Genomic DNA, 19,646 nt, shown 5'->3' with positions numbered 1-19,646 from the left:
TCCTGTACTCAATACTCTGACCAATTAAGGAAAGCATACCAAACGCCTTCTTCACTCTCCTATCTACCTGCGACTCCACTTTCAAGGAGCTATGAACCTGCACTCCAAGGTCTCTGTTCAGCAACACTGCATAGGACCTTACCATTAAGTGTATAAGTCCTGTTAAGATTTGCTTTTCCAAAATGCAGCACCTCGCATTTATCTAAACTAAACTCCATCTGCCACTTCTCAGCCCATTGGCCTATCTGGTCCAGATCCTGTTGTAATCGGAGGTAACTCTCTTTGCTGTCCACTACACCTCCAATTTTGGTGTCATCTGCAAACTTACTAACTGTACCTCTTATGTTCGCATCCAAATCATTTATATAAATGACAAAATGTAGAGGACCCAGCACCGATCCTTGTGGCACTCCACTGGTCACAGGCCTCCAGTCTGAAAAACAAATCTCCATCACCACCTTCTGTCTTCTACTTTTGAGCCAGTTCTGTATCCAAATGGCTAGTTCTCCCTGTATTCCATGATATCCTACCTTGCTAATCAGTCTCCCATGGGGAACCTTGTCGAATGCCTTACTGAAGTCCATATAGATCACATCTACTGCTCTACCCTCATCAATCCTCTTTGTTACTTCTTCAAAAAACTCAATCAAGTTTGTGAGACATGATTTCCCACGCACAAAGCCATGTTGACTATCCTGAATCAGTTCTTGCCTTTCCAAATACATGTACATCCTGTCCCTCAGGATTCCCTCCAACAACTTGCCCACCACTGAGGTCAGGCTCACCGGCTTATAGTTCCCTGGTTTGTCTTTACCGCCCTTCTTAAACTGTGGCACCACGTTTGCCAACCTCCAGTCTCCGGCACCTCATCTGTGACTATTGATAATAGAAATATCTCAGCAAGAGGCCCAGCAATCACTTTTCTGGCTTCCCACAGAGTTCACGGGTACACCTGATCAGGTCCTGGGGATTTATTCACCTTTACCTGTTTCAAGACATCCAGCACTTCCTCCTCTGTAATCTGGACATTTTGCAAGATGTCACCATCTATTTCCCTACAGTCTTTATCTTTCATATCCTTTTCCACAGTAAATACTGATGCAAAATATTAATTAAGTATCTCCCCCATTTTCTGTGGCTCTGGGGTTGTTAATCTGGGTCAATCAAGAATCTCATAGTCCACAAGTCAACAATGTTCCAATCACTGTGCTACCTTTATTCTGTGAGAGTACATTTACGCCGCCATAACATACCCCTCGAGGATGACGACTGATGACAAGAGCTATCACCCCTCTCCGATCAACCTGGCTCATGATGTCCTGGGGATTTATCCACCTTTAACTGTTTCAACACATCCAGCACTTCCTCCTCTGTAATCTGGACATTTTTCAAGATGTCACCATCTATCTTCCATATCCTTTTCCACACTAAATACTGATGCAAAATATTCATTTAGTATCAGTGGCTCCACACAAAGGCCGCCTTGCTGATCTTTGAGGGGCCCTATTCTCTCCCTCATTACCCTTTTGTCCTTAATATATTTGTAAAAACCCTTTGGATTCTCCTTAATTCTATTTGCCAAAGCTGTCAGTAGTACAGGAAGTTTATCAACATAGCAACCTTCCAGACCAGGATCTTTCATGACTTCCACAGATTTCTGCTATCAAAGGCACGGTTGCAGCTTGACAAAGGCAGCGCTGCACTGTTGACCATGTGCTGAACCTTTTCATTGATAGTAGCTCCTCAGGAGAGGAAGTATTGCACAAACTCCAGAGCCAGCCTATCACCATAGATGATACAGGGTATGCTCAACTGATCCAGTGAAAATCTTTGTCCTGTCCTGTGCAGAATGACTATTATACAGCAGTCAACTGCAAACTCAAGGCCATGAATGCCCACATTGGTGAGTTCTGTTTTCACCTGGAACCAACCAAAGTTGATACCGGATGCTGACAGCAGGTGGTAAGTCTTCTTGGATGAATTGGATAAGGATACTCAGATAGGTGCTGACTAAGGTGGGGGCAATCATACAATGTGGTTTGATCCTAGTCTGAATGTAAAAGGGCTCAGTTTCAAACCCTCTACAGTGGCACATACACTGTTACACAGCAGTGTCAGGATGGTGACAAACGTCAAAGGGGAAAGCAGAGGATCCATAGAGTTTCACTGTTTGGAGAATCAAACACCTTGGTCTGGTCAAAGAAGTGGAACAACAATTCTTGACGTTGCTCTTGACATTTTTTCTGGATCTGCCTAGCCACGAAGACCAAGTCTGCAGTGTCTCAGGATAGTCAAAAGCCACGCCGGGTTTCCGAGAGGAACCTCTCAGTGACAGGATGATGAAAAAGTTGTAAAGCTCTAAACTGTGAGGATAGAGTACATTACCTTGGCTTGTTTTCTTTAGCAGGTGAAAGAATAATCTAATTGGCATGACTGAAGTTGTAAAGTGAGAGAAATCATCTCCTGTGGTGTGGGGGGTGAAGAGAGAGTGAGAGCAAGAGAACGAAAGAGCAAGAGAAATACACAAGGAAAAGGAAAAGCAACTGACAGAAACAGAGAGAGTTCAGAACAGGGTGAAAGTAACTTAAAATTAGAACCAGTCCATTCAAGGATGTCAGGAAGCACTTCTTCAGTCAAAGTGGAGTGGGGGTGACACAGTGGCTTAGTGGTTAGCACTGCTGTCAAGGACCCAGGCTCAATTCCACTCTCGGACAACTATCTGTAAGGAGTCCACACATTTTCCCCATATCTGCGTGGGTATCAGACCATGCACATAATATCCCAAACAGCCTCACCATTGTGAGGGCACAGCTCTTGTGTACAGACAGCACCAAAAAGAGGAGCAGGAATAGGCCACACGGCCCTTCGAGCCTGCTCCGCCATTTTATAAGATCATAGCTGATCTTTTCGTTGACTTAGATCCACTTACCAATGCTCTCACCATATCCCTTATTTCCTTTATTGTTCACAAAAATATTTACCTTAGTTTTAAAAATGTTTACTGAAGTAGCATCAACTACTTCAATTCCAGAGATTAACAACCCTCTGGATGAAGACATTCCTTCTCAATTCAGTCGTAAATCATCTCCCTCTAATCTTGAGACTATGCCTATCTTGAGGAAGGAGGCTGTCAAAGCATCAGCTTTTGGTTTACTTGACCATAAGATCAGTGCACAATGGCACTTCTCTCATTCATTCAGGATACTGGGCAGCTGGAAAGGGTTCTCTCAACTCCATCTCACCTAGCTAATGAATTAAAGTAATCATGGCTTGAGTAATGGAACAAAGGTCCAAGCAAATATCCATCAAATGCTGACTGTTGTACTGGACTTAGTTCCCCACAATGATCACTAGCTGGTCCATGGGAGGCAGGCATGTGCTTATATGTTGAAGCCACAAAATCAGACTGAACTTGAACAGATTTGTTGTCCCTATGCTCCAGTCTGTGAATGGATCTTTCACACCCTTGTCTGCTTCCTCGTGCAACTCTGTCAGCTCCTCTACAATGAGGAGTCAAAACATAGACTTGGTGACTGCTTTGCAGTACACTTTTGTTCAGATTACAAGAATGTCCTCAAGCTTCCAGATGCCTACCATTTTCATTCTCCACCTTACTCCTGCTCTGTACTTTGTCCTTGGCCTGCCCTATACTTCAATATCTCCCAGGACATTACTGCAGTCGTTCCTCAAAATAATTATACTAATGAGCTAGTCTTGGTGATGAATATTGAAATTCCCCAATTTGAAATACATTCTGAGTCCTCGCCACCCTCAGTGTTCCTTCCAGCAAGAGTTCAATATGGAAGAGTATTGATTTATTAATGAGGGGGACAGGAAGTGATAATCAACAGGAGGTTTCCTTGCCAATGTTTTACCTGATGCCATAAAATTTCAATGTTAAGGACTACCAGGGCAACTCCTTTCTGTCTGTATATTACAGCATTCTCACCTCTGGTGGATCTGTCCTGCTGTGAGAAATGGCATAACCAGGGATATAGACATCACTTGCAAGGGTGTCCTTAAGTGTACTTGAATGGCTTATTAGGCTAATTCCAAGGACAGTTCAGAGTCAACCACATTACAATGAATCTGGAGTCACATAGAGGCCAGACCAGATAAGAATGGCAGATTTCTTTCAGATTTTATTAGTGAACTAGATGGGATTTTAAAACAATTGATGACGATTTCAGTTACCATTTACTGAGACTAGCTTCACTGAATTTAAATTCGATCAGTTTCTGCTGGGGATTGTAACCACAGCCTAAGCCTCTAGATTACCAGGGCAGTGACAATTCCACTACACTACTGTATCTTCCTGTTCATTAACGAACAGCATTAAAATTATAAATTTTAATTACTGTACAGCTAAATACTGTGGAAGATTGAAACAACAGTACTCGCCTTTACTTACCATAGTTACAATATAGAAAGTCATAAAGTAAATGCGACTCCAGCTTGTAGTCTGAGATACCACGCCTTCCTGTGGAAAGAGAGCTGCAGCTAAATTCTGTTACATACATTTGCAATTAAGCAGTAATTCAGTGGAATAGGTCTTATCTTTGGAGAAGATACTTAATCTCAAGAAAACTCACCATAGTTATATACCAATTGTTTACAACAGTCAACTCAAACAATGTTACTGTAAAAAAGGGAAAAAAAGGACATGATTATTTTTATGACCTTTCTGCCTGCTCAACTAAATTACACCTCAATGTTACTCACCAAAACTGTTAAGTATGTTATTGAAGTTATTGAGAGAGTAGTATCCCTGTATCACAGTTCTGTCACCAATGGTCTGATTTTTCCAGCGATAGAAATCTGCTACCATGCTGTTACTATAAACATAGAAGTGGGTTATAAGCTGGTAGGTCAGAAAAGCAAAATAACTTGAATATAAAGTGAAGTACTCCAAAAATCACTTTGATACTACTGTGTGTCGTAAGTGGTTAAGGTGATTAAGGTAATAGCAATTCCTCAAATGTACAAGTTACAGTCAATAGCAACTTGCCAATAAGAACCATTTGAATGCAAAAGAAAAATACTGTAGATTCTGAAAATCTGAAATAAGATAAATTTCTGGCCATTTCTACGAAGCTATAATTTGGTTTATAAAATAAAGGAAATAGTAGTTTTCCTAACGACATAAAAAGAGTTATGAAGTAATTTTATTCTGAATGTCAATTTGCGTTTCCCTGTTTAATTGCTGTTTATTTCCCACTGTTACTTAGGTGAAGGGTAGCCTGCACAAGCACCAATTTACTTTTTGATCTTTCTCTGCACCTTCTCTGTAGCTGCAACAATATATTCTGTATTCTATTCTATTACCATGATATATTTATGTAAAATATGATTTGCCTGGATAGCATCTCGATACGTGACAATAATAAATCAAATCAAACAAACTATAATATTTTGGAGTAAAATATATAATATATAGGCAAAATATAATAATTTCCTTTCTCAATGAAAATAATGGTCTGGAGTTTGTAGTAAGCAGTGAAGTGACCGTTCTCATTGACGGGCTTGAAAAAAAACATGTATTAAGATCTTGCAATTTCTGTGGCATCTATCTTAGCATTAATTTACATCTGGCACCAAATCAAGAGGATCTCCAGGTATCCAGCAACAGTAATGTTATCAATTTGCATATTCAGCCAATCATACTGAAGAATTCTCATTGACGGCAAACCAGGATGCAAGTAGCATTGATAATCTTTCATTTTTTATATTTTTCTCTGTAAATGTATATTAGATGCTAACTCATCATAAAATGAAAACATTGTATAAAATGCTGGAATTGTTATCATACTGGAAAATGTTTACATTTCTGCAACATAAAAATTAGGCTCCTGCGGTAAAGCACCATTTAGCTGCAGTATTTATGATTTAGTACATCATTAAAATACAGATTCCATGAACCTTTTGGGGTTAGGAGAGGAGGTTGAAACTGCATTAGCAGCAATATCACAATGTAAATGAATAGTTCTTGCAATTTCAGTGATTTCTAATGGATCAAAGTGTTTGATGTAATAGAGTATCTTTGTGAACTCAATGAAAATATATTCCTTATATATGGGCATTTTTACAGAGCTCAATTTCAATGTTTCTCAGCCTTTATATGCCTCCATGCTTGATTTTTCTTGTCTAATTATTGAAAATGCTACACAATAAACAAAGTACTTTTGAACTAATATTGCCCTAATGTAAGGAAACTCAGCAGTTAATATGCACGATAACAATAAACTAAACAAAGTATGTAATCTGAGCAATGCTGGTTGAAAGACAAAAAATGGCCAGAATACCTGGAGAGATTCCTATCACTTTATTACCTGTACTGTAATGTGTCCAACTGAGACAGCAGATGATATCTTACTTCAACATATTGCCTGAAAGTCAGCACCTCCAATTTTGCAGCACCCTCGCTCAGCACTATAGCTTCTTTCACATGATTAAAATGAAATTTATATTTCCTGTTTGTTACATCATGTTTAGTAGTCTGTGACACAGTGAAGGCAAACTGATTGATTAAAAATTCTTCCTGGTGCTTCCTCAGTTCACAGGTGCTACAAGGTGGCACCCTATGGCAAGAAGGCTCAACTCACAAGCCTACAAAGTCTAAGGGCAACTTACAGACCCCCTCAGATAGATTTGGAAGTTTTGGCAGCCCTCCTTGTCAGGAGGTATTAAGTAAAGTCCTCAATATCAAGATGTTTCATTGTCTACAAGCATCAAGTAAGACCATGGGAAATCAAACAAAAAGTTTCATTTTGTCTGCCAGGGTGCAGTGGAGAGTTAGGAGATGTACAATAATAATAAACACTGAAATGAAATTTTAATTACAGAAAGATTTGCTCTCTGCTAACAAAAGGCAATGGAAGAAATGGACAAACAAATCAGCTCTTTAAGTGAGCTAACTGTACTGCCAACAAATATATGCAATTGCATTTGACAGGGTGCTCAAATATGCATTTTCTACAGTGTTTTAACTACAGGTCCTAACTGAATCAATGTACTTGGAACAACTAAAACTTGAAATAATGCCTTCTCAAAGTGTGTAATATTTGTAAAAGACTCCAATTTGCCTTTGTCTGCTCCATTCCTGGATTAAATTTCTGTGCTATGCACCCAACTCACCTCATTTTATGCTTTATTCACCATCTCCTCAGCTGTCCAACTGCTACTGAGATTGCTCACTGACTGTTTCCAGAATCTCAGAATGAACACTATTCTTTTATATCAAATCTTTACAGGAAACATCTACTGCAGTGTTCATGAAGGTGGCCCACCAGCACCTCCTCAGGCTACTTGGGACTAGCAATAAATGTCAATCTTGCAAGCAATGGCTCAGCCTGAGAATATATTTTAACCAACAGGTTGCGCAACATCACAGAGAAGGAGAGCAATTTTGGGGGGGGGAAGCTGTTATCTTTAGTGTATAAGCCCTTTCACTTTTGCTGTGATAGTTCATTTTCTAAATAAACTCGTAATGTTTTCAGCACTAGGACAAAAAAGAATACCCTATCAACATCAGCAAGTTGCAGAATAAGAAACTGCAGGGACATGAAACAGACTAGACAGACAGACTGTAACAAATTAGTGGAGTAAACTGATCACATGCAGTTCACAAATTGTGAATGTGACATCCTTGAGAAAGTGGTTGAGAGTTCCATTCATGAAACACTTCAGTCGTTTGCTGTAGGTATGCCACAATGTCATTAGCAATGGAGTTCCAGGAATTTTACCCAGCGATACTGAAGAAATAGTGACTACTTCCAAGTCTGGATGGTGAGTGAATTGGAAGGGAACTTGTAGGTTGTTCCAGTATCTCTGCCCTTATCCTTATAAATGGTGGTGATTATGAGTTTGGAAGATGCTAAAGAGCCTTGATGAGTTTCTGCATTGCATCTTATAGGTGCTACAAATTGGTGCTGCTCAGCAGTAGTGTGGAGGGTGTGAATGTTTGTTGATGTGGTGCCAATTAAGCTTGGTCAATGAGTATTGACAAGCTTCTTGAATATTGTTGGAGCTGCACATATCCAAGCAGTTGTGGAGTATTCCATCACTCTCCTGACTTGTATCTTTTACATTTAGAAAGCCAGGAGGTGAGTTACTTGCTGCAGAATTCCTAGCCTCTGACCTAATTTTGTAGCCACAGTATTTATATAGCTAGTCCCATTCCATTTCTGGTTAATTATCCCCCACAGGATGACAACAGTTTGCATTGGTAATGCTACTGTCAAGGGGCTATGGTTAGATCCTCTCTTATTAGAAATGGTCACACCTGTGTGTTATAAATGTTACTTTTCACATGTTAGCCCAAATCTGGATATTGTCTAGGTCATACTGCTTTTGGACATGGACTGCTTCAGGCTCTGAGGAGTTGTAAATGATGCTTAATATTGTGCAATCATCTCCACTTCTGACATTATCATAGAGACAAATTAATTGATTAAGCAGCTGAAGATGATTGTGCACTCAGACATGACCCTGAGGGGCACTTGCAGAGAGGTCCTGGAACCTTCTACTTTGAGGAACAAAACCCATATTTTCTTTAGGGAAGGCCCTTTATGTCCAAGGTGAAACCAAGATATATCCAGTCACGTGACTTTATGGCTCTGAGAAGTACTCATGTGATCTTGGTTGTTGTAGAACTAAAACATAGAATAAATAGACGTTCCAAATACAGAAAATTCTGGAGAAACTCAGTAGCTGGAAGCAAAAAGAAAAAATGCTGGAAAATCTCAGCAGGTCTGGCAGCATCTTTAAGGAGAGAAAAGAGCTGACGTCTCGAGTCTAACTGATCCTTTGTCAGTAGCTGGAAGTATTTGTGGACAGAAGAACAGAGTTCCACTATGACTTTTTCAGAACTGAAATGCTGCCACACCTGATGAAATTTTCCAGTATTTTCTGTGTTTGTTTCGGATTTCCAGCATCTGCAGTAAATTGCTTTTATTTAGTAAACAGTTAATTAGGACATTGAATTATAGCTTGAGTTCAACAGATGGAGTAGACCACAGTGCAGGAAACAAAGAGATCCCGGTGAAGAAAAAGGGAGAAGTTGTTCAGGATAGAACAAAAACTGGATGTTGTAGAGGTAAGGCAGATGAAGCTGTGGCAAGGAGATCTAAAAGCTGGGTTCTGAGAGCTGAATGTAAGGATTGGAAAGATATGCCTTTTGGGTGCCTGTGGAAATTATAAGTGGTGAGATCTGAAGGAACTTTGGGCTTACCTGATTGAGTAAAGGAACTTATTCTCCATCTCGGTAATAGAGGGCTGTGAGATTGTGTAGCAAGTATTTTGCCATTTATGCTGAAGAAGGATTGCTCACAGTTTTGTATGATGTACCTTAGTTTTATTCACCATTTAAAGTAAAATTTACCTCATTAGTTGACATATCCTTTACCTGTTAATTAAATTAATTATGTTGATTTTGGTGTTGTTACTGTGCAAGTTCTTAAAAATGAAATTTTACCCATCAGTCTTCTTTCTGTTTATGTTATGTTCCTTTCTTTTAAAGGAATTATTCATTTCTACGGGGGTTGTAACAAGAGGAATCAAAGAGTTTTAATTTTTGAGTTGCTCAGAAAATCTATATAGATTACAGTTAAGTATTTTTATTCCCAAGGATGGACTTACTTGCAGCAGTTAGGATAGAGAACATCACCAAAGAACTCCATTCCCACAATTGCAAACGAGTAGTAGAAGATCATGAGAGTTAACCCTAAACTGGGAGGCATAGGGAAAACATTACACTTTGTAGTAAAGTACTTAAATTAAAAATTACATAAAGACATGTGCCATACCTTGCCATTCTGGGAAGCAATTCAAACATTGTGTCCAGAACATCTCTGTATCTCCGTTTAATCTTAAACAATCTGCAAAATAAAGTTAATTTAGCAAGTTAGACTCTTAATATATCAAGGTGATATATTAAATAAAACTTTTTAATTATTTCAGGTAAAATAACCTTATTCACAATTTCCTCAGTTAATTGCCAGTTGAGCATTAAATTGGGGGTAAATATGTTGTGGAGACAAAGAAGAATTAACATTTCATTTCCAGTGACCCTTCTTCAGAACTGCTTCACTCAACCCGAAATGGTAACTCTGCTTTCTCTGTGCAGCTGCTGCCAGACCTACTGAGTTTTTCCAGCAATTTCTGACAATATCCCATGGAGCCAATTTGGAATCTCATACTAGCACATGGTGGAAACTGAATTTAATTAAATCTGGAATTAAAAGGCTAATAATGACTGTAAAACTATTGTCGTAAAATCCCATTGGTTCACTAATGTCCCTCAGGGAAGGAGGACTGCTGCTCTTACCTGGCCTGGCCTACATGTGACTCGAGACTCTCAGAAATGCAGCTGATTCCGAAATGGTCTGTGAGTTGTACCAATCTCTAAAAGGTCTCAAAAAATAAGAATGAAACCAGGTGGAAGAGCTGACATCAACTAAAATACTAAATGAAAATGGCAAACTTAGATCTGTCAAACTTGCAAAGTCCTCTTTACCAACATCTGTGGGCTAGTCTTAAAATTGGGAAAGCTTTCTTCCAGACTAGCCAAGCAAAACTGATACAGTCATGCTCATGGAAGCATATCTTAAACACAACATCCCAGAGAAAAAAAAATCATCATCCCTGAGTATGTCCTGTCCTACATTGTCCTGGCAGTCCTCAACATTGACTCTGGACCACCTTAAGGGTCATGGCTCAGGCTAAACATAGTCCAGGAAACCTCATTTTGATTACCATTCAACACCCATTTTGCTGTTGAACATCACATTGGAGGAAACACTGAGGGTGCAAAGGCACAGCATGTACTCTGGATGGGGGGGATCTTCAATGCCATCACTAAATATGGCTTGGCAGACCAGACCATTACTGAGTGAGCTTATAAAGTCCCATTTCACATAAAAGCTAAACTGACTCTAAAGGCAGGTGGTGAGGGAACCAACAAGAGGTAAAAACATACTTGACCACATCCTCACCAATCTGCCTTCTACAAATGCATCTGTCCATGACAGTATGTAAGGGTGACTACTGCACAGTCCTTAAGCAGATGAAGTCCCATCTTCATATTGAGGGCACCCATCATGTGTCATGTGGCACTATCACTGTACTAAATGGAATAGATTTCTAATAGATCTTACAACACAAGATTAGGTATCCATGATGTGCTGTTAAACATCAACAGCAGGAGAGCTGTATTCAAACACAACCTGTAACGCATACTTCCCCTCCACCATTAACATCATGTTAGACGATCAATCCTGCCTCAATGAAAGATGCAGGAGGATAACCCAAGAGCTCCACCAGGCACACCTAAAAATGAGGCAACAATCTGGTCGAGCTATAAAGCAGGACTAGTTACATGCTAAACAGCATAAGCATCAAATAATAAGCAAGGATAAGCAATCCACAACCAATGGATCAGGTCTATGTTCTACAGTCTTGTCATGAGTAAGGTAGAAAATAAACACCTCCGTGAAGGGGGAGACTCCACAAACATCCCCATCCTCAGCCATGTGGGAGCCCAACACGTCAGTGCCAAAGACAAGGCTGAAGCATTTGCAACAACCTTCAGCCAGATGTACCATGTAAATGATCCATAACAGATGCCAGTCTGGAATCAATTTGATTCACTCCACATGAGGCATTGATACTGCAAAGAAATATGGGGCCTGACAGCAACAGCACTGAATACGTGCTCCAGAACTTGCTACAACCCTAGCCAAGCCTTTTCAGTACAGATACAACACTTGCATGTATCTAACATTGTAAAAGAAAAATCCAAATTAGGCCTGATACACAAAAATTGAGCCAAATACAAACTGGTCAATTGACTCCTTGGCATTCTACTCCCAATCCGAAATTAACAGAAGATGTCATCAACATTGTTATCAAGCACAACTTGTTCAGCAATAATCTATTCATTGATGCTAAGTTTGAGTTCTGATCTGTCCACACAGTTCCTTATCTCATTACAGCCTTGGTTTAAATATGGATAAAAGAGATGAACTCTGGATGTGAATTGAGTGACAGCACTTGACATCAGAGCCACATTTTAATGAGAGTGGGAGTAAGGAATTCTATCAAAATTAGAGTCAATGGAAATCCGGGAGAAAATCCTCTACTGGCTGAAATCATACTTGGCACAAGGAAAACAGTACCACTTGTTACAGGTCAGTTATCTGAGCCACAGGATAATTTTACAGAAGTTCCTCAGGATGGTGTCCTGGATCTAACCACTATCAGCTGCATCAGTGATCTTTCTGCTATCATTCAAACAGAATTGGAGATGTTTGCTGATGATTGCACATTGTTCAGCATTATTTATGACTCCTCAGATACTGAAGCAATCCATGTCCAATTGCAACAAGACCGAGACAATATCCAGGTTTGGGCTGACAAGTGGAAAGTTTTATTCATACAGCTCCAACAACACTCAAGAAGCTTGACACTATCTAGGCTAAAGTAGCCTGTTCAAGTAGCACCAAATCATATAAATATTCATTTCCTCCACTACCGACGCTCAATATTAGCTATGTGTGTTATTTATAATATGTGCTGCAGAAATTCAAAAGGTGTCTTAGCCAGGACTTTCCAGATCCACCACCAATATAATGGGCTGATCTACAACCCCAGTTTGCGTTCACAGCAATTTAAAAATTCAGCCCAGTAATTCAAAAGGAGACAATACTGAATCTTTCTACCATTTAATCATAGAAAATCTTAATTTTTTTTGTACAAAACAATCTGAATAATAAATGAGTTTATCACTTTGATTGAAGATTGATATTTTTTGGTATTTCTTTTTAGTTGTTAACATTGCTCCCATTTTTAACTGGGAAGGTTTGTCTACTTGCCCAGAAAATAACTATTCAAAACAAGGTCTTAACAAAAAGAATATTAAATGACAATATTAGAAGCAAAAACTGAGCATATTTGCTTCAAATTGAAGTAGATTTTCAAAACGTTGATATTTTATACATTAAAAAAGCAGAATCACTTATCTGAAAGTAATACATGCTGAGTCAAGAATTGGTTACTAACCTTAGCAGCTGAAGTGGCCTCAAGATGACGATGAAATAGAATGGTTCCATATCAAAAGCTAAGACCACTATTCCAACAAATGCAAATACGGTGACCAAGAAATCAAACCTAATGTAAAAAAAAAGGAAATTATATGTTTCTTTGCAGTATAAAAGATAGCAAAGACCACCCAGGCTATATTTTGTTTATCAAACATATAGACACATGTACACACAAAAATTTATAATGCGATAAAGTTATAACAGCAAACTGAATCAAAACGCAAAATTAAAATTTTCCAACCTTTCTGATTTTAAACGTATTACCATTATATACTCTAAATGATTAATGTTACTGACAATTTTGTATGTGAAGATTGTAGGATTTAAGATGTTTTGAAATACGTTTTTCTTCTAAACATTGCCTGTATCCAATGGAAATGCGGGTTTTAGCTTGTTGGAATATGCCAAAAAAAAAGGAATCATGAAAAGTTAGATGATAGAAATTTGTGGCAATGTCATATGGATTATTCAACAAGCACCTGCCTATTTTTGAACCAAAATGCATTGATGTATCAGACCAGAATAGCAGAGCAGAGTTCATTCCTGCACACAAGCTCATCACAGTTTATCCTTACATTGTAACTCACAAACCTAAATATTTGACAAAAATTTACTTTTATGTCGTAACTTCACAGGAATGTTAGAGCACAAAATTACATGCTGAGCCACATAAGGTGTCATTAGGACAAAGAAAAAATGAAAACCTAAGTCTGAAGGAGAATCTTAAAGGAAGAAAAAGAAAGTCAAACAGCTCACAGAATTATCATGGTGGCAAAATGATTGAGTTTGATTTTCAGGTTCAATCAATTTTTTTTTGCATTTCAGGAACTTGTACTTAAACAATTCCTTTTCCATAGAAAAACTTCTCGGGGCATTTCAAGGAATTGTATTTGGAAGTAACAATACCAAAGCAATGAAGGAAATATTACGAGTGACAACCAAAAGCTTAATCAAAGGAGGATTTTAATGATGATCTGAAAGAACAAAAGAGATGCAGCTATGGAGAGGTTTAAGGAGGAGATTCCATAACATACAACATTCAGAGTTCAAGATAATTGTTAAGGTGTTTGTAAAATTTACAAAGTTATGATCTATAGAGACAAATGGCCAGATGAAAAGATTCATTCCAGGTAAAGGATATTTTTAAGTATGTGGAAGAGCCAAAGCTATTAGAGTTGCAACTAAGTATTAAGCTGTTTTAACAGTCCAAGCAATCAGAGCTGGGCTATCTTTAGAATTCAGAAAGAAAAGTCAGTCAATTAATCTGTGTTTTGCAGGTCTCAGGAATGGACAAACAGCATGGCATCTGGTAAAAATAGAGGATGTCACCAAAATAAAATATTTAGCCATCATGACAGTTGAGCTAGACACTTTACAGTGAAGATAGGAGTGAAATTTCAGTAGGCTTGAGCATTTGTAGAGGATATTGCTGTTTATGATAAGATCTTTCAAATTTGCGATATAATATAGCTGTTTTATTTCATTTTTTGCGTTAATAATTTATGTTCTTTTGTTAAAGTACATTCACATATTTGTGTGAAAATGTCCAGTGACTGACCACCATGGTAACCAAATTGCATGTACTATCTATCATGTCAGATTTCACTCTGAAATCTGACTTGCCCATTAATACAATCCAATGGGGAAAGGGAGGGCTTTGCACAGGAGTCTGGAGTTGCAAAAACCTAGGATGAATCTTACCATATTTTGACTAAGTGTTATTCTCATCAGATTTCATTACCTCCTTAATGCCTAGCAAACTCTCTTGGGCTTTCATCCCTAGCTTGTCCCATTAATTAACTCTCACAGCCTTATGGTTCCTTTAATGCTAGTCTGATTCTCCCACTCCCCATAGCTGGAGGTACTCATCATTACCCGAATACTCTGGCATATACTGGCATCCTGGTGCCAATGAAGTATTGAAGAGGCTGTTGAACACTCAGTTAAGTGTTGGCAGTCTGGAGCTGCCCTGTACATTCCATACATGCACCCAGGGTACTGCAGTCTTCATGGTGCAGAGAAATGCCCAACAGTGCAGGAAGAAAGTGAATGACCTTCTTGCTTCCACCAGCTTAAGTGCCACCGTTTTATCTTTCCTACTGCACCTCCCACCAAGGCTCATGCATTACCACTCACAATACTGAATGCAACACCTTCCCTCACTTATTCACATACCCCAACAACACCTCAACCTACTAATCTTGCAATCCATCTGCACTGCCTTCTCATTCACAAGACACCTTGCTATCTTTTCAGTAACTACACCAGCAGTAACAGCTATGTCAGCCCTTTTGGTCTCACTCGATCCTTCTTTCCTTCATTGAAGGAAATAGCCCAGAAGGTTGAAAGGGACAGGGTATCTAATATTTGGCTCCTTATGAGGAGAGGAACTTGGCACTGGCCAGTGGAAACCAGGATGCCTCCTGTGGGGATGTGTAAACCTCACATCCCAGTGACCAAGAAGGACACATTGTCCATTGTTGTGCTCCTCTCCCATTACCTCCACTGTAACATGTCACAACTTCTACCTCTTTGTCGCAGGACTTTTTTTGCCTCCTGCAGGTATTAAAAGGATGCCCAGAGTGGGCAGTCAAAAGGGCTGCCTTGCAAGATAGCTCCCTCTGCCACCTCTGAGTACAGGTGCCTCAGAAGAAGCACTGACAAGGCTACCTCCTGCACCTTCAGGTGAAGACCTCATATGGTCAGCAATTAACAACTTCGTAGACATGCCCAACCAGATACAGAAGTAGCAAGCAGGTTTGTCAGTGGCACTGGGCAACCTAACCCAATACTTCAAGACTGTATCAACTTGGTTGAGACCCTGCTACCTCAGGCGTGCAAGCATCTGATTGTCTCCATGAGGCTGGCAGTTGACATGGAGAGCAAGGTTCAGCAGTCTCAGGATCTGCAGGATATGTGTGGCCCTGCACTCCATTGCTTTAGCCATTGATGCTCAGCACCAATGGTAAAGCGATAGGAGGAAAAAGACTTCCATTTCTCCCCAGGTGCACTTGCCTCACAGAGAAGGATGCTGCTGCCTGTCGGCACATAGGTGGAGGAGGAAACACACCCAGGCTTCCTAGAACTGTCCTCTGAGGACACTCCAGAGGTAGCCAGGCCAACCTGCTCTCCACACTTAGCCTATGGAAGGTCAAGTTGAAGTACATTTACCTCTGGACATGGCACACTCAGCAGGTTTAGACCCTGTAAGCAATATTACTGGGGTCAGCTGATCACACCTCCAAGGACAATAGGTTCAGTGTAGTGCAAGCTCTTCCCCCCAGCTATGAACCCCAGAAATGTATTGAGAAAGAAGACTTTCTGAAGACACAGGTGACTTGTCACTGGAAATAGGCTCTAACATTTGTAAATATATGTTCTCTTTTCACCATCAACTGTATGCGGTAGACCCTGTCTAGCCACATTGCATCATGAAAAGTTCAGAATGCATTCATCGTTAGTGTTACACAACTCTCAATGATCTACGATGTGAAGTGAGCAGCTCCTGTGCCATGTGGAGGCGATGGATAAATTATAGCTGACTGCTCCTTTGGCATCTAGGCTCCATCTCTCTAAATGGACAAAAATTACTACTGCATCACAGATATTAGTGGCATTTATTTGTTATCTTCCATGGTCTAATCAGGAGTGCTGACATAAAATAAATTGGATTGCACACAGTGGGCTCATGCCTAATGTTCACAAGAAACGTATAGCTTGCAGCGAGTTTCAGTTTTAGTGTACTGTCAGTTCTGCTATAACTCATCTTTCGTTAACGTGAAATGGCTGGAAAATGATTGGGTGAATAGGCAACACTGTTTCTAAAACACAAATTTTTAAAGTGTGTGTTGGCCATTATGTGATTACATCACGTACACTAAGTGTACTTGTATTGTGCGATATTTGTATAGCATGGGGTCACACAGGAACACAATTATCGCACTCCGGAAGAAATGGTTGTATGTTATTTGTATAATACTGTTATCCTTTGAAATTCCTCGCAATTAAAACCTCCTCCCTCATACAATGAAGCACTTACCCCGCACAATATGGGTGCAGTTACAGCTATTTTAATCTCTATTGTGCACATGTTATTTACAGGATGATGGAAAGACAAAAGCAGTCACTCATTGGACAGCAATTTCTCACTTCACTTTGCCATTTCACAATGTAGGTGAATCCCCAAACATAAACTTCTCCTTTCTGCTATTCCTCCCATCAACCCCACAGACTTTCCCACCCACCTTATCTAACTGAGTTTCATACCCCAGCTTTATACACCCCTCCACCCCATAACCCCTGACATATCAAGTCAGATGTTAGGTCTTTCAGATGCTCGGTAGAAGCCAGCATACTGCTTACTATCTATGACTTCCCCCAAGCTCTCACACGACCGCTATCACTTCCTCACTCCTTCACCTCCCCCATTTTACATACTGAATTGCCCACTTTCAGTACTGTTATGCCCTCTGCATCCCAGGATTCTGCCTGAAATTCCATGGTTAAGTTCTCCAGCCTCTCCACTTCACACCAGTGCCCCCCGATAACCCTCTAGTGTTCTAGTACGACAACGCCCTTGACTGACTATAGCATCCCTTCATTTTGAGAGACTGAGCTGAAAAGCTCCAAAAAGATGAATTGTCACACTCCTGACTGGTATCTATGCAGCTCCTTGATTTGTGGTCTTGCAACTCCCTGGACCAATTGCATTGAATCTACTGGGCTGACCGGAACCCAATCCATGGGCTGGAGAGCTACCAATCTCCTGGCCATGTCCAAGTTCCTGGATTGATATTGGAGGCTGTCCCTGCTTTATTGTGCCTCGAACACTTAATTCCAGTACATCACTAAGGATTCCTCCCCTTATACTTGGAAAGATGGTCATTTGCTTACAGCATGTGCAATGTATTTACTACTGAAGCTGCTGGCATATGCTGCGGGTGTGAGATTGGTGTCCCAAGTTGCCATTCAGGCAAATCTTTGACAGATGACTGCTGACCAGAATGACAAGCAGGGACTCTGTGAGCAGGTAGGCACTATAAGTGAGCACAAAGACAGAAGTGAACAGCCTGAAATTCAGCTTGGTCCAGTGTGTGAGCTGAATGCCTGTCCCTGCACACAAAGTCTCTTTGCAGCAGGATTGCAATGAGAGGTGCTAGTGCACACCAAAGTGCAGCATTAAAATGCAGAAGCATGTTGTAAATGGACTGGCAATGTACAATGGCATTTGTCAAATGTATATGTCTGTGGATATGGGGTGCATGCAGTCACTATCCATGGTGCATTGGTGAGATGATAGTGCCAGATTTTCAAGATGGAGGTCCAGAGGACCAAGCAATAAGCTGGAGTCATCAAGTACCTGCTCTGATTTCCATCTTGGAAATTTTCGACATCTGACAGATGATAGAATGGGAGCCTGCATATTAACGGCTCAAGATTAGGTGATACTGTATAATAATCCCTGTTAATACTGATCTTTCTGCTTACTGGCAAGAATCTCATCTCAATATCCAGAGCTGAGTTGGAAAATGTAGGTTGTTGATCCTGATGTAGGTAAAGAATTGTTCAACCTCTCAAATGATTCTCCCAAACTTCATGCCAAAGCCCATGCCATTCAGGTCCTGAGAAGACTTCATACTAGTGTTTCTGGATGATTGTAAGGCTGGAGTAATTACAGAAATAGAGCTGAGAAATATAGAAGATGAAAAATTTAAATCTGAGTCATAGGAGATCCATAAGCAAAAATAGGTTGCTAAGAACAGGCACGATGAAATGAATGGGATTTGGCATAGTACGATAAAGACAACAAAATTTTGTATGAATTGTAGGATAAAGTGTGAGATGTTTTCCAGGTCAGCTTTTGAAAATGGAGTCTGATGGACTTCCCATCAAATAGAAGGTAAGAGTTGTGGTGATAGCTTCATAGCTGGGACAGCCAAAAAAGGATCCAAGTGAGGAATTATAGAGATTCATCCTCTAACTGCAATAATTCAAATTTCCTGTATTGCCTCAAGAGTAATAATAGCCTAATGATTCCAAGAGCAGTTCCACTGCATAAATGCAGCAAATTCATCAGTGCATTGGTTTGGATTATAATATGCACTTGCCACAAATCCAACATTATGAATTATTTATTCTGTCCACTATTTTGAAGTTGTTCCATACTCACAGATTCCAGCCAGATGTGAAGTATTCAGATGGTCCCAGCCCAGTGATTTTCAGTAACATTTCTACCCCGTAAACTACTCAAAACAGAAGTATCTTTGTCAATGGGTAAACATTCATCGAATACTTACAATACATGATTTGAAGTATAGGAAAGATAATTAAATCAAAAGTATGCTTTTTTCTCATTTTGGCACTAATCAAACAGTAAGTATGACAGTTTTAACATTACCTACACCTCTACTCAAAAACTAAATTACTTTACTGTTCCTAGTACTATCCTTTAACAAATTCAGATAAGCTTGTCAATTTTCAATTGTTTTAATAAAGAATAAAAAAATCCTTTTTACGGCTATGAAGTACATCTTGCTGCCTGTACCTCTG

The 19,646-nt window shown here is 39.7% G+C and overlaps 1 protein-coding gene across 2 annotated transcripts in view; it reads right to left on the bottom strand.

The window, feature by feature from the left end:
• Positions 1 to 19,646, bottom strand: part of tpcn1 (two pore segment channel 1) — a 102,276-nt gene that overhangs the window by 11,908 nt on the left and 70,722 nt on the right. For both annotated transcript variants that reach the window (XM_088000091.1, XM_088000092.1), the window contains exons 17-23: positions 19,267 to 19,339; positions 13,057 to 13,164; positions 9,804 to 9,875; positions 9,637 to 9,726; positions 4,723 to 4,835; positions 4,593 to 4,639; positions 4,412 to 4,480 (exon numbers count right to left, since the gene is read on the bottom strand). In XM_088000091.1, coding sequence (XP_087856217.1) covers positions 4,412 to 4,480; positions 4,593 to 4,639; positions 4,723 to 4,835; positions 9,637 to 9,726; positions 9,804 to 9,875; positions 13,057 to 13,164; positions 19,267 to 19,339 — 572 coding nt within the window. The remainder of the gene's footprint in view (positions 1 to 4,411; positions 4,481 to 4,592; positions 4,640 to 4,722; positions 4,836 to 9,636; positions 9,727 to 9,803; positions 9,876 to 13,056; positions 13,165 to 19,266; positions 19,340 to 19,646) is intronic.

This window comes from Chiloscyllium plagiosum, unplaced genomic scaffold, assembly GCF_037043375.1.
Source record: "Chiloscyllium plagiosum isolate Xiang-an unplaced genomic scaffold, Cpla_swu_hap1 HiC_scaffold_24, whole genome shotgun sequence".
Lineage (NCBI taxonomy): Eukaryota > Metazoa > Chordata > Chondrichthyes > Orectolobiformes > Hemiscylliidae > Chiloscyllium > Chiloscyllium plagiosum.
Note: the sequence above shows the minus strand (reverse complement) of the source record. Positions and strands in the feature narration are given on the sequence as shown.